At 41.0% G+C, this 25,002-nt stretch overlaps 1 protein-coding gene across 1 annotated transcript in view; it reads right to left on the minus strand.

The window, feature by feature from the left end:
• The window catches only part of LOC127584305 (rho-related BTB domain-containing protein 2-like), a 59,461-nt gene that overhangs the window by 27,084 nt on the left and 7,375 nt on the right, over positions 1-25,002 (minus strand). The window contains 4 exon segments of the mRNA XM_052040995.1: positions 2,487-2,630; positions 2,632-2,643; positions 14,010-14,128; positions 23,662-24,653. Of these exon segments, the coding sequence (XP_051896955.1) occupies positions 2,487-2,630; positions 2,632-2,643; positions 14,010-14,128; positions 23,662-24,653 (1,267 nt within the window).

A 25,002-nucleotide genomic window follows, 5' to 3' on the forward strand; every position in this document is an offset into this window, starting at 1 on the left:
CTAATAACCCAGACAGCTACGCAAGCTTTGTAATTGCCTTTACTTAAGCTTAAGGCACAGAAGAAATATTATAAAATAGGAGCAAGAATTGGCCATTTGGCCCTTTAAGCCTGCTCCCATTTCAATGCAATCGTGGCTGATCTGCTGTCCGTCCTCTCCCCTAACCTCCTGATGCCTTTTGCTTCTGGACACTCATTTCAGACCCAAGTTTCTAACTTAATTTGAAGATCTGCCTTGCTACAACCATTCATTCATAGGGTATCCTTTACTAAAAATCATTAACTAATTCTGCTTGGGACACACTACCAGATCTAAAATAGCCCATACTTTGATTGATTCCTCAACATTTTGCCTTAAGAAATTATTCCAAATATACTCTATGAACTTGTTCTCAAGGCCATCCATGCCAATTTGATTGGTGAAGACTACGTGATGATTAAAGTTGCCCATGATGATTGTAGTACTTTCTTTACAAGCCCTCACTATTTCTTTATACTCTGTCCTACTGTTCAGGGCCCGTACAACTCTCACCAGAGACTTTGTACCCTTATTATTTCTCATCTCCACCCAAACTGTTTCCACATCTTGAGCTTCTGGGCCAATATCGTTCCTCACAACTGCAGTGACCCCATTTTTTCATCAAATGAGTACTCCATTTCCTTTTCCTTTCTGCCTATACTTGGATATGTGAAATACCCCTCTAAAATTTTACTTCCAAAACTGTTAAAACAAAACTTTTAAAAAATTGAAAACACAATTGGCAATGTCAGTAAATGTACTAATTACATTCAGGCACCCTACTGTCTTTATTCTGCTTTCACTCTCATTCTCTCCCAAGGCACCAACGGTAGTAGTGGAATCAGGCAGTTTGGTGGAGTTTAAGGGGCTTTTAGCTAAGACACATGAATAGAAAACCAGTGGAGGGACAGAGATGATAAACAGGAGGAGGACATTTAGTATAAATCGGCACAACATCGTGTGCCGAATGGCCTGTCCAGTTCTATTCTATGTTGGTTCGAAGTGATATCTATAATGTGTACAATGAGAATGAGCAGAATGTGCAGGTAAGAGTGCCTTCTTAGGAGGCATCAATACTCTTTAGTCAGATGTGTAGTGCTATAGTTTTCTTTGACAATTCCTACTTGCTGTTTTTCAAAATTCCTTAAAGGGACAAAATACAAAACATTGTCTTACTGGGGCAAGTGGGCCGAGTCTGTGCTTTAAATTCTACATTAGCTGTTGTTTAGAGGACATATGGTGGCCAGACCATTGGGGAGAAATCCCCTACTCTTCATCAAAAAAAGTCTTCTCTGCTTACCTGGGAGGCAGAAGGAATCTTAATATAACGTCCCATCTGAAAGGTGGCACTTTTAGAAATGGATCACTTTTGAAGATGCACAGTGAAATGTAAGTGGCAACCACATTGTTATGTTTTGTTCTGTAGCTTTAACATGTGAGCTTTTGACATATGTGAGATTGCTGTTGCTACACTAACAACAGTCGAAATCAAGATGAGAATGTATTTAACAAGTAATTTTTTTTTATTATAATCTAAAATTTTCTGCCATCTTATTCAGTCCCCTAATCATAGAATCATAGAACAGCCCAGCACAAAACAGGCCCTTCGGCCCACAATGTTGTCCCAACCTTTAAAAACTCTCCTAAGACTATCTAACCCCTTCCCCCCCACCGTCCCTCTATTTTAAATTCCTCCATATACTTATCTAACAATCTCTTGAACTTGACCAATGTACCTACCTCCACCACCACCCCAGGCAGCGCATTCCATGCCCAACTACTCTCTGGGTAAGAAACCTTCCCCTGATATCTCCCTTGAACTTCCCACCCATTACTTTAAAGCCATGCCCTCTTGTATTGAGCATCCATGCCCTGGGAAAGGAGGCGCTGGCTGTCCACTCTATCTATTCCTCTAATATTTTGTATACCTCTATCATGTCTCCCACTCATCCTCCTCCTCTCCAAAGAGTAAAGCCCTAGCTCCCTTAGTCCTCTCCTCATAATGCATACTCTCTAAACCAGGCAGCATCCTGGTAAAATCTTTCCAACGCTTCCTATAATGAGGTGACCAGAATATTCCGGAGAAGCACAATGGTGAAGCTAGTAGGGCTGCTGGCTCACAGTTCCAGTGACCTGGATTTGATCTTGACCTTGGGTGCCCCTTGTGTGGAGAACCCATGTTCTCCCTGTGACTGCATGAGTTCTTTCCAGATGATCTGGTTTCCTACTACATCCCAAAGATGTGCAGGTCGGTAGATGACTGGTTCCAAGTGCATAGGTGAGTGGTTGAATCTGTGGGGCAGTCGATGGGAATGTGGGGGGTTAATGAAAATAGGATTAGTGTAGGATCAGTGTAAATGGGTGCAGACTTGGTGGCTTAAGGGGCTATTTCGATGCTATATAACTCTATGATTAGCATTCCTGAATGAACTGTTCCAATACAAGGTGAAGAGTGCTGAGATCAAGACTTTTACCTGTAGTGCTACCAGGTGAGGTAGACAGAGGCGGTTTGCCAACACAATGAGCTCCATTGAATCCAGGTCTGGGCTAGAGCAGAACTGTCCTGTGTACAGATATTCCAACACTGCTCGCATACAGCTCTTGCTTGTGTTTTGGGAAGTACACCTATCAGAATGCAAAAAATAAAACATATCAGTGACACTCTTGTACTCCAGCTACAACAAACGCCAGCACCTCACAATGATTTTGTCTTGGAAATTTCTGCCTTCACAGCAGATCTGCTTTACACTTTGCCACATTCAAATTCAGGAAGTTCCACTAGTCAGAGTTACAGAGTCCCAAGCAGATTCAGCACAGTAATAGACCTACCAAGTCTGCACTGATCATGTACCTACTCTTACACTATCCAACAGCAATCCCGATTTATTCTCTCCACATTCCCACCTACTACCCCAGGTTCTACCACTGATCTACACATTAGGAGCAATTTACAGTGGCCAATTAACCTACCAACCTGCATGCTTTTGGAATGTGGGAGGAAACCAGAGCACCTGGGGGAAACCCACAGGGTCACAGGGAGAACGTACAAACTCCACACAGACAGCACGGGAGGTCAGGATAGAACTCGGGTCATTGGGGCTGGAAGGGAACAGCTGTACTAGCTGCGCAACTGCGCTGATAGTGTCGGCTGTACTATTATCTTTGAATCAGCAAATTATAGGCTCATCTTTCATTCAAAAGACTTGAGCACACAATTCAGGCTGATACTGCAATACAGTAAAGAAGGACTGCCACACTGCTCAAGTTGTCAGCTATTGGAGTAGACATTAACTGTAACTGGGTCTGATGTCTCAGGTGCACATAAAATATTGTATAGCATTATTTTGAAGAATATCATGGGATTTGTTCTGCAAGGCCAATACTTATCCCCAAACACAATAACAAGTGGTCTGGTCATCATGGCGTTTGTGGGAGCTTGCTGTACACAAACTGACTGCTACATTTGCTACATTACAACAGTGACTACATTTCAAAAGTTCTTCATTGGTTATAAGGCACTTTAGGGAACTTGAGGTCATGAAAGAGAATGTATATGTATGTGTTATTTCTTTACATACACAAGGCCTGTCCATGAATTAAAACCAACGAGGAGTTATCACCTATAAATACATCAGTGTATGAACTAATGGGGAAAACAGACTGCCCAGTTGGATGTGCTGAACATAATTCCCACTTAATGAAGCAGTTCATTGTAGAAATAATAAGCTGTTTTCTTAAGAGATAGAAGAAACTGCAGATGCTAGAATCTGGAGCAACAAACAGTCTGCTAAAGGAACTCAGAAGACAAGCAGCATCTGTGGGGAGAAAGGAAATGATGTTTTAGGTTGAAGCTCTGCATCAGGACTGAGGGTGGAAAGGGGAAAATCGCTAGCATAAAGAGGAGACAGGGTGGGGGGTGGTGAGACCGAGGCCAGAGGCGATTGGTGGACAGGCAAGAGTGGGGGGGGGGGGGGGGGGGGGGGGGGGGGGGGGGGGGGGGGGGGGGGGGGGTAGAATTTTCTATTTTCTTATATATCCAGCTATTTTCTTAAATATCCTGCACATTCATAAAATAACGCACCCACAATCCACAACACTACTGCAGCAGATGCAGAGTTTATCAAGCCCACAGTAATCTTGTTGACCAAGTGAAGCCCCATGGCAGCTTGTTTTCTTTGATACAGCATAAAAGGAGGCGATTCAAACCCACTGTAGCTGTGCTGATTCTCTGGGAGAGCAAGCCAGGCAATCGTACTTCTCAACCTCCTTGCCCATGAACACGAGGTGCAGGTTCATGTGCACTGGGAGCAATTTTGTGAATGTTTGTTCATTTGCAGCAGCCAGAAAATCTGGCTGGTCACATCACATGATGAAACTGATCTCTCTCAGAACTTGGACTGCCAACTCCCCAGCAGTGCCTTGGAATCTGCACAAGTTGATCTTCAAGACACAGCTGCAAACAACTTTCAACTTTGTTACTGGCTGCAACATTTTTGGAGGTGGGAAAAAGCTGTTTGACTAATTGTCAGAAAATCAGGCTGAATCTACAAACAGCGAACAGAGTTTCACACTGAACTGACCTGAATGTTAACCACTTCCCTATGTACAGACCTGTGTCAGCTGAGGCTTTGTGGCTGTACTATTGTTTTTGAATCAGAAGATTATGGGCTCAAGTTTCACTCAAAAGACGTGAGCATGCTGATACTGCAACACAGTAATGAGGGAGTGCCTTACTGCCCACATTTTCTGTGTGTTTATTTCAGAGTTTCCAACATCTGTTTGCCTTCTGTATTATCAGGTATAATAAGGAGTCCAATCACTTTTCCAAGGCTGAGGGAAAACAGTGAGGGGGACTTGCCAAGTGATCACTGGTGCACTGCGAGACAGGAGCCTTTATGATAAATCGTCCAAGAATATGTCCAAGCAGAGCTGACAAGCCTGCTAGCTAATGACTGCCACTTGCTTGGTGCAGCATATTTTGATAAGCCATTCCCTCCCACACTTCCCAAGGATATGCAGTCAGCACAGAAATTAGAATTAATATGAAATGAGAGAATTTTGGAAAAGTCCAACGTTGCCTGATTACATGAATTGTAAATGACTCTAGTCTTGTTCCAGCATTACCCAATCTCTACAGCTGACACTTGTAAAAATCACAACCCTGTTCAATACTGGACTCTGTTCCTGAATATCCAACATGACAATGGATCACTGATAGTAAAACACATTGCATAATTTAATTGTGGCTTCAGGAATGCCTGTCTACGCTGGGACACTAACTTTTTATCTAAAACACACACACCAATAGCTTATGCATTATTGAAAATCCCTTCCTCATTTTGTAATACCAGCACCGTTGTTATGTGGATTCCATCAATCTGAGAGTAAGTGCACTTTCTGTGGCAGTCAAGATGCTGGACATAATAAAGATGTGATAAGAAGCTACATCAATGCAAGTTCTCCTTTGTCCTGACATGGTTTTTAATTGGCTGTTTGACTGTGATAGTTTCCTTAGCTAATGTGCAGAACAATCAGTAGATGGGTGGATAGCAAACCAGAGTTAGTATCTTTACTGACAATTTGCCATTTTGATCCAGAGCTCTTCCTGATCGAGGTTTGCCAACAGTTCTGTTTTGGAGGAAACTGTATTTAAATGGGAAATTGGCTATTCTGTGTGATATCGGTATGGACACCCTATTTCTCGTATAATTTTCCTGACATGACACCTTAACTTTGGCATCTGTAATAAAAATGAAATGCTGGAAACATTCAACAGCCCAGGCAGTTAATATTTCAGGTCAAAAACTCTTCATCAGAATGCAACTTGAAACATTAACTCTGTTTCTCTCTCCATAAGTGCTACCTGGCCTGCTGAGTTTATCCAGCATTTTCTATTTTTATTTCATACTTCCCACATCTGCAGTTTTTTGGTTGAAACCTTGAGTTGGTACGGAATTGGTGATTACCACTGTTGGTTCATTGCTGACTTTCAAAATAACTTGGATGCCTCCATCCGGGTGAGACTGACTTACTCAAAGGCTGGGATCTAGGAACTTCTATGCAAACTCTTACAAAAAAAAAAGTACTCTTTGTTTAAAAAAATGCTCAACCCTACAGGTTATTCTCACTTCTGAAGTCCTAAACACTCACTGGAAAATTTGACTCCTGTCTTTGGCAGGGATTTCATTTGTGAAAGTAGCTTCTACTTCTGATGTGAAAGTAGCTTCTACTTCTGATGTGGAAGTCCCATGAGTGACAGTAGTATAGAGCATGATTTTCAATTTTATTGGTCTATTTTCTTCTACGCACAGATCAACCAAGGTTCACTAATCCCAACTCCCTTGAAAATGGCACTATTTAAAGAACAAACACTTAGACTGTATTTCTTCTCACTGAGATCTGAAACCTCCTGCAACCTCAAATACAGCTTCATGTGGGTCAGGTCAGCTTCACTGGTGGAGGTCAGGGTCATGGTCATGGTCACATCTCAACTTCCAAGCCTCGGGTCATTCCTGGCTGCCACCAGCACACCTCAGTTTGCTGCTCGTTGCTGTTACCAAACTTCATATTCATGGTGAGAAAAACTTGATCTACATTCCCTTTAGCCTACAGCAGCAAGCTGAGTGGGCAGGGAGATGTGCCTACATTGGGAATAAGTATTCACAGACTTATCTCATGCAGTGTTAGTCCTTGCAGGGATCTCCTCAGCAATTTAGCAGTGGCCTTGGAATATTTTGTACCCCCTGTCACAAAGAACATACCTCCTTCAAGGACTATTCTTCAGCACCTCCTGACCTCCTTGGAGCATTCTCCCATCCATCTCCAAGGCAACATCCATGCATTAAATAGCTATATTTCCTCAAGGCTGGAAGAGTCTTGCTTGTACTGTGGTAATGTCTGTTTAAGAGGTGGCCACAGAGATTAACCTAGTGAGGCTTAATGTCGGCTGCTGTGGGGAACTTGCAATAGATCAGATGAGTGGTAGAATCTGGGACTAAGCAGTGGGAAAGGTGGGGAGTAGAATAAAATGGGTTAGTGTAAAACTGGGTGCTTGATTGTTGGAGTGTACTTGGTAGGTCAAAGGGCCTGTATCCGTGCTATGTCTTTCCATGACTCTATGAGGAACACCACACGGAACTCACAGACAGCAGTTAGTCTTGCAAAATGATGATCTTGATAGAACACAGAACAGTACAGCACAGGAACAGGCCCTTTGGCCCACAATGTCTGTACCAATCATGATTTCAAATGAAACTAATCCCATCTGCCTGCGCAGGATCCATATTCCTCCATTCCCTTCATGTCCTTGTATCTGTCCAAATGCCACTTAGACACTATTATCATGTCTATTTCCACCACCATCCCTGGCAGCGTGTTCCAGGCACTTACCACTCTGTGTAAAAAAAACTTTCCCTGCACATCTCCCTTAAACTTTCCCCCTCTAACCTTAAAGCTAAGCCCTCTAGTATTTGACATTTCTACCCTGGGGAAAGAGACTCTGACTACTTACCCTAAATATACCTCTAATAATTTTATAAACTTCTATCAGTTCTCCCTCAGCCTCTGATGCTCCGGAGAAAACAATCCAAGTCTGTGCAAACACTCCTTACATAGATCTTTATATAACTTTCATACAAAAGTGGAGGCAACCCACGATGCAGTTTTAACACAATTAATAAGGTGCAAAGCAATTTCCGGATTTATCTCTATAGATCAGCTGCTGTCTGGATTGACTCGCTGAGCCATCTGTGATCCCTGTTTGTACACATATTGGGTGTAATGGTGACCATGATATGTAAAATGGGTAACAGCTAATTCCACTAAATTCAGCGTGATTCAAAATTTACACAGTTGGCCAAAGTCAAAAACAATCTTCAATGTGTCATAAAGGCAAGACTCCAGGAGAAGCATTCACCTGGCAGCTTTCAATACACAAAATAATTTTCCTTTGAGGTTCTTGTTATGGGACTATTTTTTAAAATGGTTATGTTGATATTTATCATACAACAAAATCTTCTGCATTTATTACACATAGGCGAATTGCTCCATCATCAGTTCTATAAATAACTGTAACCTTTAGACAGCCAATGCAGTGCTGCATGAAGTAACGAAGGGTCAGAGTCTGCGAGCCGCATCGACCAACATCACTCTTAATTACTGCTGAACGATAAAGAACAGCACTCCACATCTTTCAGGCAGAACCAGATCGGACATCATCTGTACATATAATCTCTTGATTATTGTACAGCCTCCTGTCTGACTCTAATTATTAAGACAAACAAGATCAATGCCACTTTTTAAGCAGCAGATTGAATTATGTAGCATATCATGAATTCAAAGTACAGATATAATGTGCTACTGTGATATAAAGGTAGCTAATATCATCAGATAATATGTCCTTGCTTGTATTAATCCCCAAAACATCTGACATATCTTTTCTCTAAATTTGGAAAAACACAATCTGCCACAGCTTCATTTTAAATGGGTCCCTGGCCAACCTTTGTCAAACTCAGCTGAAACAGATTATGTGACCATCCTCTCAACTGCTGTTTGGGGAATCTTGCTGGAACCAATCTATTGTCATTTTTCCCTACATTGTATAAGTAATGCATCAATATTAATTACTTGGTTGTTAAGGAATATGGAATGAGCTAAGCTATGAAAAATACTGTTTAATGTGTCGTTCTCTTCTGAATGAGAAGGGTTGTGGTTGACACACCACTGCAGTACTGGACAAATAAAGGTCTGTCCTCTCAGCTGGATGTATGACTTGATAGCCATTATAGAGGTATGTTACAATATTCAGGAGTATCTTACATTTTGGAAGGATAGGCAAGAAAAGGGGGTGGGGTAGTTCTGTTAACAAGTGATGAGGAAAAATATTGGAAAGACATTTTTAACATTATTTCATCGGTATTGAACATTGATTTACAACCTCATCCTACTACTGCAATTTTGGGTTACCAACGATGGAAACTTGCTATTTATCTGCTTCTGCTCGTCGTATGATCGCCCTCGTCACATTAATGGCCAAGCGATCCATTTTTGTTCAAATGGAAGGATCCAATACCTCCCACCACTTTTCAGTGATTTTCTCAAACTATAGCATGTTTAACCTTAGAAAAAATTAGGAGTGGTACTGTTGATCCTTCGCTTAAATTTGAGGAAGTTTGGAGTCCATTTATTCAATACTTCCACATGATATAAGCTGACCTTTTTCAGATCCCTTTCAATAACTTTTGAATACAGAGGTGCGGAGTTTTTTTTAATTGAAGAAATATTAGTCCAGTTTTTCTTTGAAGTTTTTGGTTTTTTTTGGTTTATTATCAATTTTTTTGATTTGGGGGTTCTTTCTCATATAATTAAACTTCTTTTCAATCTTTCCTTTTGTATTTGTTCACTTAATAAGAGAGCGGGAGGTCTAGATTACTTTTTTTTTTACTCCTTAGTGATTATATATATTAACCGTTATGATTGTTATCCTGATCTCTTTGCACCACATGTATAATTACTAATGTTATATATATACATTCTGTACTAATTTGAAAATTAATAAAAAGGTTGAAAAAGAAAGAAAGCGATCAGATCACTGCAATAGTGAGGAATGATAATGGCTCAGAAGTTTGAGGTGCAGAATCACTTTGGATTGAGATTAGAAATAGTAAGGGGAAGAAATCACTGGTGGGGGTAATATATAGGCTATTAAAAGTAGCTATACTGTGTGGGCAGCACATAAATCAATAAATTATGCAAATCTATAAAGAAAATACTGTATCATCATGGGTGATTTTAATTGTAGTGCAGACCTGGATATATCAGATTGGCAAGAATAGCTTCAATGATGAGTTCATAAAGTATATTCAGGATAATTTCCTAGCGCAATACACCACCACCAAGGGAGCAGGCTATTTCAGATCTGGTATTGTGTAATGAGACGGGATTAATTAATGATCTCATTGTGAAGGATCTTAGAGGAAACAGTGATCATAGCATGGCAGAATTTCAAATTCAGTTTGAGGGCGAGAAAAGCAATTACAATGGTAAGACAAAGTTAAGGACGGTATCAAATTAAAAGAAAAGGTGTAGAACATTGCCAAAATTGATGGCAAGTCAGAAGACTGAAATTTCAGAAACAAGCAAAAGGATAATTTAAAAAATTATCAGTAGGGAAAAGATAGACTAGGAGAGTAAACTAGCAAATATTAGACAGACAGTAAGAGATTCTATAGTTATATATAAAAAAGGGAAATAGTTAAACATTGGTCCTTACAGGATGAAACAAAGGAATAAATAATGGGAAACAGAAATGGCGGGAATTCCCATAGTTTATATAATTTAAAAAATTATCAATAGGGAAAAGATAGACTAGGAGAGTAAACTAGCAAATATTAAACAGACAGTAAGAGATTCTATAGTTATATATAAAAAAAAGGGAAATAGTTAAACATTGGGTCCTTACAGGATGAAACAAAGGAATAAATAATGGGAAACAGAAATGGGCGGGAATTCCCAATAGTTATTTTGGACTGGTTTACATGTTAGAAGACAATAAAAACTTCCCTATAATAATAAAAGATAATCAAAGAGCTACAGGGAGAGAGAGGAACTTAAAACAATCTATCATTGGACAAAAAAGTACCAGGCAAACAAAGGAGCTCAAGTGTTGGATCTCTGACCTGTGTTCTGGGGTCTTAAAGGAAGTGGTTGGGTGAAAATAAAAAACTGCAAATGCAATAAATCCAAAATAAAACAGGAAATTTTGGAGAAAAAAAACAGTAGGTCAGGCTGCATATATGGAAATAGAACAGTTAATGTTTCACATTGAAGACTCTTTATTCAGAACTGAGAAAGAGAGAAAGCAAGTTGGTCTACAGCAGCAGAGAAGATAGGGCAAGGGCAATGGGTATAACAAAGGGAATGGTAGTGGGTGCATTGGTTGTAATTTACCAATGTTTCATTAGATTCAGGAGACATCCCAGCGTACAGAAAAACCCCAAGTAAAATGACACTATTCAAGAAAGGAGGGAGAAAGAAGGTTGTTGTTGGGAAAATGCTGGAATTGATTATTAAGCAGTTTCAACAGGACATTATGAGAAGTGGAAGTGGTTGACAAATCTGCTAGGATTCTTTGAGATTAAAGAGGAATTAGTAGCTGGGTGTATTTGGATTTCCAGAAGGACATTCAATAAGTTGTCATGTATGAGGTACTCCACAAGAAGAGGGCATTTTGAGGTTGATGTGGATAGAGCAATGGTTATGGAAAACAGAGACTTAGGATAAATGGGGCCACTTTCAGATTGGCAATCAGTAACTAGTGGAGTGCCACAGGAATCAGTGCTGGGGCCTCAACTATTTAAAATCTATACTGATGATTTGAATGACACATTTACTGATGGTATAAAAAAGGTTGTTAAACAAGTAAGGAGGTTTGTAAGTGCATACAGATGGATGAAATGAGAAGGCAGGGAATTGACAGAGTACCAAGTGGAAAATGTTAGGTCATATACTTTGGAAGGAAAAATGAAAAAAGCAAATTTAGTTGAATGGAGCAAAACTACAAAATGTTGCAGTACAAAGGGAATGGGTGGTGGTGGGGGAGGGGTGTATTCCTGGTACATGAAACACAATAAGCCAGCATGTGGGTACAGCAAAATAATTGGGAAGGTTGATGGAATGTTGGCCTTTTATCGCGTGGGATGTGGAATATAAAAGCAGGGCAGTTATACAGGGTGCAGGTGACTGTAACTGGAGTACTGTGTACAGTTTTGGTCTCTATATTTAAGGAAGGATATGCTTGTATTGGAGGCAGGTGTTGCGAAGGTATACCAGGTTGATTTCTGGGATGAAGGGTTGATAAGTGAAGAGGGAGGTTGAGCAGATTGGGCCTATAATTGCAATATGGAAGAATCAGAGGTGATCTTACTGAAACATACAGGATTCTGAGAGGAATTGGCAGGGTGCAAATGAGTCCTTAGAGGGAGCTAGGTGTTCTAGTACATGAATCACAAAAGGTTTAAACAGGTAGGTTCAGCAAGTAGTTAAAACAGCACATTGGCCTTTATTGCAAATGGGTTGGAGTTTAAGAATAGGTAAGTTTTCTAACAGTTGTACAGTTTGTTGGCGAGGCTGGAATACTGTCCCAAGCTTTGGTCCCCTTACCTAGAGAAGTTATATACCTGGCAGTCCAAAAGGAGATTCACCAGGCTAATTCCTGGGATGAGAGGGTTATCCTAGCAAGAGGGACCTAGACAGTTTGGGTTTATATTCCTTGGAGTTTAGAAGAATGAGAAGTGATTAGCTGGGGTATTTCATTAGTCAGGGTAGAGTTCAAGAGCCGCCAGGTAATGTTACAGCTCTATAAAACTCTGGTAAGCCCACACTTGGAGTATTGTGTTCCGTTCTGGTTGCCTCATTATAGGAAGGATGTGGAAAATTTAGAGAGAGTGCAGAGGAGATTTACCAGGATACTGCCTGGATGGGAGAGCATGTCTTATATGAGGATGGTTGAGCGAGCCAGGGCTTTTCTCTTTGGAGACAAAGGAGGATGAGATGTGAATTGATAGAGGTGTAAGATTTTAAGTGGCATAGATTTTTTCCCAGGGCAAAAATGGCTAACATGAGAGGGACATAATTTTAAGGTGATCAGATGAAGGGTATAAGGAGGATGTCAGAGGTAGGTTTTTTAGAAAAACACAGAGAGTGGTGGTGCGTGGAACGCACTGCCGCAGAGGTGATGGAGGCAGATACATAGGGACATTTAAGGAGACACTTAGATAGCCACATGAATGATAGAAAAATGGAGGGCTATGTGGGAGGGGAAGGGTTAGGTAGATCTTAGAGCAGGATAAGATGTTGGCCACAACATTGTGGGCCAAAGGGCCTGTACTGTGCTGTAGTGTCTATGTTCTATGATGTTATTCAAACATACAAGATCCTAAGGAGGCTTGACAGGATAGATATTGAGTGTTTTCACTGTGGGAGAATCATGAACAGAGGGACATAGTTACAAAATAAGGGGCCAGTCATTTAAAACTGAGGTGTGTAGAAACTTCTGAAGTGAGTCTCAGGAATTCTCTGCTCCTGATGGTGGAGGAGGCCAGATCATTGGATATGTTTAAGGTAGAGATAGATAAATATTTGAAAGATCGAGGCAGTAAGGGTTATGGTGAACTGGCACAGAGGAGTTGAGGCCAGCATAGATCAGCCATGATCATATAGAATGGTGGGGCAATCTTGAGGGACCAAGTGGCCTACTCCTGCTCCTATTTTCTTGTAGATGGATCCTTCCCCAGTATCCTGAATGTTTGAAATTCTCTACCCCAGAGAGGTGAGAAAGTCATTGAATTTATGCAAGGTGGTAGATTGACAGTTACTTAGCATAACTTGGTAGGCTGAAGGGCCTGTTTCTGTGCTGTGTGACCAAGTCCATGCTGACCAACAAGCACCCATTTACATTAATTCCATAATATTCTCCCCACATTCCCCTCAATTCCTCCCAGATTCTACCATTCAGCTACACACTAGGGGCAATTTACAGTGGCTAATTTACCTACAACCTACGCATCTGGAAGAAACCCATACAGTCCTGGGGAGAATGTACAAACACCACACAGACTGCTTTAAAGGTCGGCATTGAACCTGGTCAGCTGGAGCTGAGAGGCAGCAACTCTATTAGCTGCACCACTCTGTCACCTTGCTACAAGTTACCATGGAATCAAGGACATAGGGAGAGTGAAGGGAAGCGGTGTTGAGGCCAAGATTGGATCTGCCATGACCCCAATGAACGGCAGGACAGCCTGACTAGCATGCTCCTAATGTCTTATGCTCTTATGTAGATTTTGACTCTAATTAGATTGTCTAATATGTGATAGTGAGATTGGCAGCCCATTTCACATCTCTCCCCAATTTTATTTCCATTGAATTTGTGGAGTGAAAATCTTCACCCCTACCTTTGAGCCAGTATACCTCATGCAATAGCATCGAGTCCTTACCTCTTTGGTTGAACTCTCCACAAATGGACCTCCAAACATTGCTGCCATCCAGTCACAGCTGGAGATCAGCAAGGGTTTATGGGCACAGATTGTTCCATCGTCCAGCTTAAATACCACATCTGTTATAAAACAAGAACAACGGAAAAGTTCATGATGACATTGTCTTTTGAATTCCTTAGAAACTGAGCATTAACATAACAAACTCTACTCAAGTGATCACCACACATTTATACATATACACCAAAGGAAAATTGCAATATTTCTCCTCGAACTGTTGCAATCATGAACATGATGAACATGATGGATAGGAGGAGTCCCTTATATGGTCTCTTAAACCTGCTTCGCCACTCAGTTAGATGATTGCTGATCTGATCTTTGGTCTTAACGTGACTTTCCTGCTTGATCCCCATAGCTTTTGAATCTGCTAGACCAAGCATCTATCTGCAGCTCTCTCTTTCACCACCACCTTCTCAAGGGCAATAAACACAGTCCCTGCCAGTGAAGCCCAGATCCTGAAAAAAATACATAACAAAAAAAGTGCATCAAAACTGACATTTTGGAATTGGATTTGGTTTATTATTGTCACTTGTACCGAGGTACAGTGAAAAACTTGTCTTGCATACTGTTCATACAGATCAATTCATTACACAGTGCATTGAGGTAGTACAAGAGAAAACAATACAGAATACAGAGTAAAGTGTCACAGCTACAGAGGAAGTGGGGTGCAGATAGACAATAAGGTGCAAGGCCATAACGAGGTAGATTGTGAGGTCAAGAGTCCATCATATCGTACTAGGGAACTGTTCAATAGTCTTATAATAGAAGGATTGAAGCTGTCCTTGAGCCTGGTGGTATGTGCTTTCAGGCTTTTGTATCTTCTGCCCGATGGGAGAGGGGAGAAGAGAGAACGTCTGGGGTGGGTGAGGTCTTTGATTATGTTGACTGCTTTACCGAGGCAGTGAGAGGTATAGATAGAATCCATGGAGGGGAGGCTGGTTTCCTTGATGCGCTGAGCTGTGTCCACAACTCTCTGCAGTTTCTTGCGGTCCTGGGCAGAGCAGTTGCCATACCAAGCCGTGATGCATCTGGACGGGATACTTTCTGTGGTGCATCGATAAAAGTTGGTGATTGTCAAAGGGGAGGGGACATGCCAAATTTCTTAAGCCTCCTGAGGAAGTAGAGGCACTGGTGAGCCCTCTTGGCTGTGGCATCTACGTGGTTGGACCAGGACAGGCTATTGATGATGTTCACTCCTAGGAACTTGAAGCTGTCAATCCTCTCGACCTCAGCACCATTGATGTAGACAGGAACATGTACACCGCCCCCCCCCTCCTGAAGTCAATGACCAGTTCTTTTGTTTTGCTGACATAGAGGGAAAGGCTGTTGTCATGACGCATTGTCACTAAGCTCTCCGTCTCATTTTGACTTTCACTGAATCAGATCCCTCAGTATACAAGAACCTCCTCCAAGAAATTTCTCAAATGATTTTTAGCAGTGCATCTGTGCCCAATTTTGTGAAAAGTTGACACAATAGAAGATGTCAGTTAGGAAACCAACACACATCTTTAAAAATGACATGTGGCTCATTAAGTAAGCACAGTACTATCACTGGCATCCACTGGGTAAAATTCTTTGGAACAGCATGTACAAAGCTTTTGAATATGGTTTGCATTGTGCTCTGCAAAATAAGCTGTGGTCTTCAAGAAAGCTCAGTCTAAAACTAATGATATTTCTCTCACATTGATCATCCTCTGAATAAAATCTATTAACAGAGGTCCCTCAGAGCCCTGCTCTCTTTCCGCCTACTTTTGTTAATGTCCCTGGAAGGACAATGCACTGGTTGAATGCTATAGCTTGCTCTATTCTCTTGGAAGTCAATGGATATCACAAATCTTAAAGTAAACTGTTCTGTACACCTTTCCCAAATCCAGTCAGTGGTTATAACCACTTACTTTTGATGGTTTCAACCACACTCGAGATTTCATCCGTTGACATCCTTGATTTCATTACTTCCAATCTCAAATTACATTTCTACTGATAAAATATCCACGGAGAAGATCAGGTATTCATTTTTCTCATCTAATTTCCTGCCCTTTTCAAATACTGTTGGTCTTGGCTTTTACTTTGGTTTCTCAGCGAAGTAAAACTGCTCACAGCATTTGATTGCATCTGCCCTCTGACGAGTTCCAACCACAGGGAATCTACAGAGATATACTGCAGAATAAATTGGACAGTACTGGAAAAGAGGCAGTGGGGATTTGCCTATGCCCATTTAACTCAGTGAAAGGATCATGCAAACTTCATGCTACTAGCTCATTAATTACTGTAACATTTAGCTGTTCTGTTCATTAGATCCTCAGCTGGGAGCCCAATTTCTGGAAATGCTGGCATCAGTTGAAGCAAACCTGTACTATTTAAAGTCAGCCTGCATCTCTTAAAGGAGATAGGTATTGTGGCTTAAGAATGTGTTGGGGAGAATACAGTGACTTGTTCAAGCATTCACAGGACAACCTGGAGATAGGGTTGCGTAAAGCTGCACTAAAAGCACTGCTTGAAAGGAGGAGATGTCTTACAACCACAGAGCACTAGGTAGCCCACCAAGCGGATGTTGAAAAGGCCACGGAAAGGAACAGTCTGAGCCAGCTCAGGCATTGAGAATCTGGATGCAGCACCACAAAAAGCTCAAGAAATTCATCCTGCATTGGTGCTACTAAATTTGCCATTTCTTAATATCTGCACATTGTGCTCTGGGCCTGACATTCATTCCATTGTGGAGTGAATTCCAGAGACAGAATACAGTGTGCTAATGCTATTATGTTGTTTGTTTAGACTGCCAACTAGCAGTGAACTTTTAGGTAAATGACTTCACACACGTGACCAAGATTTATAAATTTACCTTTAAATGCCACATCCCACCAACTGCATCCCTTGCTTTGTACTCTGTTCAATGGATCAGACCGCCATCACTCACCTGCTAATAATTTTCTATTATGTTAGGGAGGAGCTGGGTATAGAAGCAGCCTTGAAGTTAACACAAATACCTCAAGCTTCTGGCACATCACTCTGGACTTTACAAACTCCTAATAATTCTGGAAACACCACATGCTTCTCAAACCAACATTCTCTAGAAATCAATCTGAAGTAATTAATGATCCTAATAAATGATACTGGACATTAGTCTCTCCAGCTCCACGATTCTGTGTTAAACTGTATGAGATTAACACATAGCATAAATAGCATTCTTGAGATCTTACTTGGATGTGCTAGCTCAAATAATTGACTGACATCATGATCTATCCAGTTTGCATACTTCTGACAGGCAGTTGTCTTGCACTCATTAATACCTTCCGTCATACACTACAAACTTGCACTACAAATACAGGCATGCACATTACATACCATACTATAACCATTTTGGGATCCAAAGGTTCCAAGCAATGGGTGTCATGCCTGAACTTTGCATCCACATATTGTTTTAAAAATCTTTCAGTTCTTATTTAAGTAGCAGATTGCTTTTTAATAAGTAGTAAATATTAGTAAGCAGTAATTTCAGTATTTTAATTTTTTTTTGTTTAAAATAGTGCTAATATCAAAATAATATGGTATCTAGACCAAACTGAATTAAGAGCACACACATCATTTTTTGTGCAGATGATCTTGACCAGACTTTACCTGTCTGCAGTCTATGAACAAGGAGTTGGCCAGTTAGCCCCTTAGGCATACTCTGCTACTCAATCTGAGCTGTATATTAGATATCTTTATTAGTCACACATATATCGAAACACACAGTGAAATGCATCTTTTGCGTAGAGTGTTCTGGGGGCAGCCCACGAGTGTCGCCACGCTTCCGGCGCCAACATAGCACGCCCACAACTTCCTAACCCGTACATCTTTGGAATGTGGGAGGAAACCAGAGCACCGAGGCAGACATGGAGAGAACATACAAACTCCTTACAGACAGCGGCCGGAATTGAACCCAGGTCGCTGGTGCTGTAATAGCGTATGCTAACTACTACACTACCATGCCTGCCCCTATTAGTTTTATTTACCCATCCTGGTTCCACATTCATTGATACCCTTCCTAACAGGATCATTCAATTTGGTTTATGATCTGCAATCGATTGCCACGTTCAGCAACTTTGTACAGGGCAGTATTTCAGATCCCCACCACCTTTTGTACGAAATGCTTCCTGACATCTTAAACAAACTTGTTCTAATTTTAGTTCTCTTTCTCCAGCCTCGCACCATAACAACCCCACCAACTAATCCCAGCCAGAAGGAAACTTTCCTTGTCATTAGAACAGGAGATATTTATGACTGTGTTCTGCTAATCTGAATATTAAAAACTCTTAAAAGAACAAGCAGTAATGAAGTAGAGTGCTGATCAATATGAATGTGCACCCACTATATTCAGTAATCAGAAGTGGGTAAGCAAAGGTCAGATGTTTCCTGGTGCACAGGTTTGAGAGGGAAAGACTTTAGGATATCAAAGGAAGTGTTATCACCAGTATTGTAAACTGCTACATTGGTTTATTATTGTCACACGTACCGAGGTCCAATGAAAAACTAGATTTTGCAATGCCATCCATACAGGTCATTTCATCACCACAGTGCATTGAGGTAGTACAAGGGAAAACAATAACAGAATGCAGAATAGAGTGTTACAGTTACAGAGAGAGTGCAGTGCAGGCAGACAATAAGGTGCCGGGGCCATAATGAGGTAGATTGTGAGGTCAAGAATTCATCTTATTGTATATGGGACCATTCAATAGTCTTACAACGGCAGGATAGAAGGCTGTCCTTGAGCCTGGTGGTATATCCTTTCAGGCTTTTCTATCTTCTGCCCGATGGGAGGGGGGAGAAGCGAGGATGTCCAGGGTGGGTGGGGCATTATTAGCAGAAATCTAACACAAAACAACAATTTGCATTTATATGGCAACTTTAACAACAATAAAGGCCCCAAGGTTCTTTACAGCAACATTATCATGCAAAACTGGATATCGACCAGTTAAGTAGGTACTTAGATCACAAATATTTTGACCAAAGAGGCAGGGTTAAAGGAGCATCTCAAAAAGCAGTTAGCAGTAATTTAAGACCAAGGCAGCCGAAGGCATGAACACCAAGGACTAAGTGATTAAAATTGGGTTGCAAAGAATTGAAAGAGCAGATAGATCTCAAAGGACTGCACAGTGGTAGACAATATAGCGACTGAATGAAGCCTTGAAAGGATTTAAATAAATTAGGAGATTGAAAAACTAAGGTATTGCTGGACCAAGAGCCAGTATAAATCAGCAAATGGAAGGCTGCTGAGTGCACATGGTTTGGTGTATTTGAGGAGTCAATTTACATTACTCTAATTCTGAAGTATCTTGGGTAGCTATTTGGGAACCTTTTTCCAAAACTCAGTCTTTAGGGTGCAAACATCAAAGACTGCCAGCAAAACTTCAGAAAAAAAGTTCAGCAAGTAGAAGCATCATTTATTTTTAAGGTTTTATCTACTTATAATCCTTCTCTAACACAAAATGAATTAATTGCATGTGTGCCTTTATGTGCATAGAATCAAATTCACTGTGGAACACGAACAGATTTCACGGAAATGCCTTCAGCACAATTTCCAAGCAGTGTAAACTCTCTAGGGAAAGAAAATGCAAAAGAGCTGATTCTGGATGAATCTTCTAAACATTTCATTAAATGGAAAAAGTCATATGAAAATTATTTGCAATCTCGAGACATGTTGATATCTGTTTACTGAAATCCTTAGCTGCCTAAAGCCTGAGCATTGGTATATATTCTTTTGAACACATGGACTGTTTCCCAGCCAAAGTTGATAGGAAACCATTGTGGCTATAATTACATTCATGCACATTCACCATCTGCTACTTGTGTGCTTATCAGAATACACTATCAACAGGTTATCTGAGAGCCCTGGTTAATTTTCCATTGTTTGAGTAAAATGAATGATCGTCTATTATGCTACTATGTCATTATTATTAATGCTATGTTATTATTATTTATTCATTTTAATTCCTTCAAAATATCCTCAGCCTATTATTTGCAATATTTTTCCCCCGCTGGGGTTTCCTTACAAAGAATTACACGTAATTTTTGGTTGTGACAGGAGTAATGGTGAATTTTGGTGCTTATCAAGTTGAGGAATAAAAATGGTGGACCATCCAAGTTACTTCAATCCTTCCCAAGTTACATCCATAGAATGCACAGTTCAGAAACGGGTAATTCAACCCAATGTATCCAAGTCACGTGCCTCTTCCAACCTCTCACCACACACTTTCACCATCCCCTTACAGTCTCTTCTCTCTCAAGCGTTTCTCTAGCTTTCCCTTAAATGCTTCAGTATTATTTATCTTAACTGCTCCTGTGCCACCAGGTTCTACATTCATTCCATTCTCTGGATAAAGGATTTCCCCAGAAGTTATTGATGACTATGTTGCAATTATACCACATGCCAGAGGAAGTGATTCAAGGATGTGCCCAAAGTCTCCTTGAAGAAATGCAACATCTCCACTAACACCTGGGAACCTCTGGTGCACGACCTTTCAAAGTGGAGAAGGAGCAATTGGGATGGAATTGAGAACTGAGTCGATGCATCGGGAGCACACAGAGGCTCTGTGCAAGATCGGATTATTTCACAAACTTCCCAGCATCCACCCCACCTGTCCGCAGTCCCACATTGGCCTCATTAACTACCTCAGAACGCACAAAACTGGGGTGGAAGCAAGTTATTCTTTATCCTGAGGGACTGCTGAAGAAGAATAGTACTGTGTTGCTTGTAACATTGATGGGGTTTCTGCTTAGGCCCCACATTATCTTTTATCCCAAGCTCAAAACCACAATTATAATGCATCAGTGTTATCTTGTTTTATACCAATCATTCCTGCATCCTTTAAATGAAACTGGCCTTTCCTCAGCAAGGATCCAAGACTGCACAAGTGAAGGGGACTCACTGCAGCATTGTCTCTTGGTCTGCAGGAACAGTGGAAGTTCACTGAGTCTCTTAAGCTTCTCCCACACGGCAATCAGATGATAACTGACTTGTATCTCGATTCCATTTACTTTCCTCAAGAATGAATCAGCTTTAGTTTGAGGCATCAGTAGGGTAAACAGTTAGTATCATTTTTTCCCCCCCAGAGTAGAAATGTCAAGTACTAGAGGATATGCATATAAAAGGTGAGAGGGGGCAAGATTAACAAGATGTGCAGGGCAAGCTTTTTTTTAAAAATACACAGAGTGGTAGGTACTTGAAATGGGCTGCCAGTGGTGTTACTGGAAGCAGATATGATAGAGGCGTTTAAGAGGCTGTTAGATAGATACATGAATATGCAGGGAATGGAGGGATATGGATCATATACAGGCAGAAGACATTTAGTTTAATTTGGCATCGTGGTCAGTGCAGATATTGTGGGCCAAAGGGCCTGTGCTGTACTGTTCTCTGTTCTAGTTAGACCCTGCATGTTCTTGTAAAAACATCATAGAACGTGACACAAGAGTTAGAATGACACTTCTTTAACATGTCAGCCATCTTAACACATTGGGTCTAGTGATAAAACTTTGCTCTTATTTGATTGCTTTGCTTGCACATTGAGATTCAAATCTTGCAGTTAACAGGCATTTACAAATTAAAATGAATGCAGGAAAGGGCTAGCTGGGACCAGCAGAAAGAAATATAGCATCAAGGTAGGTTCTTTAGCTGCACAGAAATAAGTTACAGTAAAACTCTGATAATTTGGTACATGATTGTTTAGAAATCCCGATGGTTTGGTATCTGGCTTGCTCATCAGGATACTGTCCTTATTATCCACAAACTTACTATCTATGGCTGTATGTACTTGTGAGGTTGGCTGTGTATTACTGGGAATGTGGGCGAGATGTGTAGTTGGAGCCAGGGCTGGGGTCAGGAACATGGGTAGGTTCGTGGCCAGAGTCGGGGTCCAGCTGCGAGCTGGGATCCAGTGTGTTTGTACGTTGTGCAAGATAAAACTCACCAGGTTGTCTTTCCCATGCTTCCTTTAAATTCACTGGGTCCAGTTTCCCACATACTTTAAATTCACTGGAAAATTTATTTTACTACTGTGTAACATGTAAAAATAGTGGGTTGGGTAATAGGAGTAACAGCCAATTGTGTGGAAATTCTACTAGTTCAATACCGAAGTCCCAATGGTGCCGGATTATCAGAGTTTTACCTATTGGGAACCTCGAGTCATTGAGAGGTACAGCATGGAATCAGGCCCTTTGGCTCAGAGTCCATGCCAACCATCAACCACCCATTCACATAATCCTACACTAATCCCTCATAGAGATCGACAATACATGAGTTAGAGAATCTAAGTATAGAACAACACTTCAGATTCACTGCGTGGGTGCGAGTCCAGAACTGTAAAGGGCAACTTTAACATAATACTTAAAGCAATTTCCTTCCACACAGAGAGAACAACAGGAACAGGTTGAAAGGAAGAGTAGTTGACACCACAATACTGAACTCATTTAAGCAGCAGCTCAGGGGTGTAATGAGAACATGGTGGGTTGGTATTTTGAAAGGTGATGCTCTTAACAGCTGAAGAGCCATTTTCACAGACCTATACAGGCAACTTCTGCATAACCGGTGGGGGGGGGGGGGTAAGGGGGGTTGTCACATTCCTAGAAAATGGTCCGTATCACATTTTTCCATAATCCATAGCCGTTTCATCTGCGCATATGTCAAGAAACACAAGTTGGAAAAAGATACATTTTGTGTTTACTTATTTACATTACTTGTTACATAAATTCTGTTAGAGCAAATTTTATTCCGTATCTTAAATCTTTGGGTAGTGATTTGTGACTTTTGTAAGGGCGCACTTCCCTTACACCTGAAAGGCCATAACGCAGCAGTCGTCTGTATTGTAATTTTGTCTAGATTTATCCAAGTGGAGTAAATGATAATCATAGCACATGCAACGTTTCCTTTGATCTATTCCATCACTAATCTTTCTGTTTTAACCTAACAATTTGGCAGCATAATGCTTGTTTGCGGTTGCTAAATGGCTTTTTAAGCCCACAATAAGGAAGCACTTTCATTTGAACATGAGATTGTATTGTCCATCAAAAACAAAATTAGGTACATCTGCTGTTGAAACAGGAATTAGGTTCTTCACATATGCAAATAGGGCTACCACTTGAGGCTTTACTGCTGGATTGGTTTGACGATACAATTGGTCAATATTCTCAAATCTGGTACAGAACTGAACAAACGCACAGATCTCACTTTAATAATCGTCTTCTCCCTCTGAACTGCCCACAAATGAACTAGCAAGGCATTTTAATCTTAAACAAATGTAACCTTGATTACAGAGGATTTCAGTAAGTATGGTTTCGCAATCAAGAAGGTAGACAGGCAAAAATTCCCATTTTGGCCTGGGGCATCCTTCACCATGTGATCTGATGCCTTCAATTTTTATCTCTTGGCTGTTAAACGGAAGTTTTCTTTGAGTTACCTTGTAGCAGAGGTTAGAAAATGATGTGGTATTTCGGGTATAAAGCTATGTCATGCACCCTGTGGTGGCATATATTGATACACAAAATAAACAGCATCCCCAGGATAGCAGAAATAAATAAATAACTTCCTGGCTAAATACAGTAGGTAGAAACTGGACACACTTACCCGAGAAGGTCCCTTTGGCAAGGCATTCTTTCACTCGATTTGCTCTCCTTACATGGAATGCTTTGGTAATCTCTTGGTTCATGAAGGCCTCATTATTCAAGATATTGGCCACCATCATACGCAAGTCAAAAACCTCCAGAAGCTCAGCAATGTGGGCAATCTGCATCAGCTCCTTCTCATTCTCATCCAGCTGACCAGTGTACAAGTAGCGCATTACCGCACTGAATGCGTCAGGATGAACGGAGTAGTCCATCCTGACGACAGTCATCAGCCGATTGTTAAAATTGATAGGATCTTCTGCCATTTCTTCTTGGATGCTAATGAAAGCTCTGCTCCACGATGAGAGAACCTTTCCTCTTTTGAACCAAGCCTTTGCTCTTGCACTGTTATCAGAGGCATTAAGTTTCAAGATGCTGTCACTCGTGGAAGCCCTAAGACTTGATAATGGTTGGATGGTTGTAACTTCATCTGTGCTTTCACTGACATCAAAACTGGCAGCTCTCATTAGATATTCCCTGCCCTGCCTGTCACTGTGACTCATTGGTCTTTCACCACCAGTCTCTTGTTCTTCACTGAGATCCATTAGAAACAAGTCATAGAACTTTGAGGAGGAGGTAGACAAATAAATCTTGTGAGCATAGATTTTAACCTTGTCCTGAAGCACTAAGATGACATCTGCACAAAGGGGATTGGCCAACAGCAGGGCAGGATGTTCTTCATTGGTTGTGGGAGGGTCAGGGATGGTGATGATGGGTGGAGGTGGTTTGGGAGGCAGGAACGGTGCCTGCAGTAAAGGCTTTTGAACATTTCTTAGATGTGACTTCCAGAACTGGAGATGTCGCCTGGAAATCAAGGCAGCTCTGATGGCATTATCAAATACATCCTTAATGCCAAATTGGGCAACCACACTGGTTTCATAGTAGGGGATTCCGAGTTCTTTGGCAACCTCTCGACCCTTTTCAGGAGGCAAGATCTCATTGTGTTTTATTGGCCTGTGAATCCAAGAGAAACAAAACACAAGTTGGATAGGTAATTCAGAACTTTTCATATTATGTTTATTTGTTAAGGTACAACACAGATTTCTCCACAAACATCAAAGCATGATGTCTGAGGCACTCTCAAGTGAGCTTCAAAGAAAATACACAATAGAACTGCATATTGCTTCAGCCAATCTGCATAATACCTCAGGATACTTTGAGGAAGAGTGAACTTGTAGAATATAGTACTCTTCTGAGACAGAATACCTTGCATCTAATGAAAGGGAACAAACAGAAAATGGTTGATTTTCTCAAACCATTTTTGACGCTCAAACCATAAGCTCAGTGGTCAGGAGTTTTAAAC

The sequence above is a fragment of the Pristis pectinata genome, chromosome 29 (assembly GCF_009764475.1).
Source record: "Pristis pectinata isolate sPriPec2 chromosome 29, sPriPec2.1.pri, whole genome shotgun sequence".
NCBI lineage: Eukaryota > Metazoa > Chordata > Chondrichthyes > Rhinopristiformes > Pristidae > Pristis > Pristis pectinata.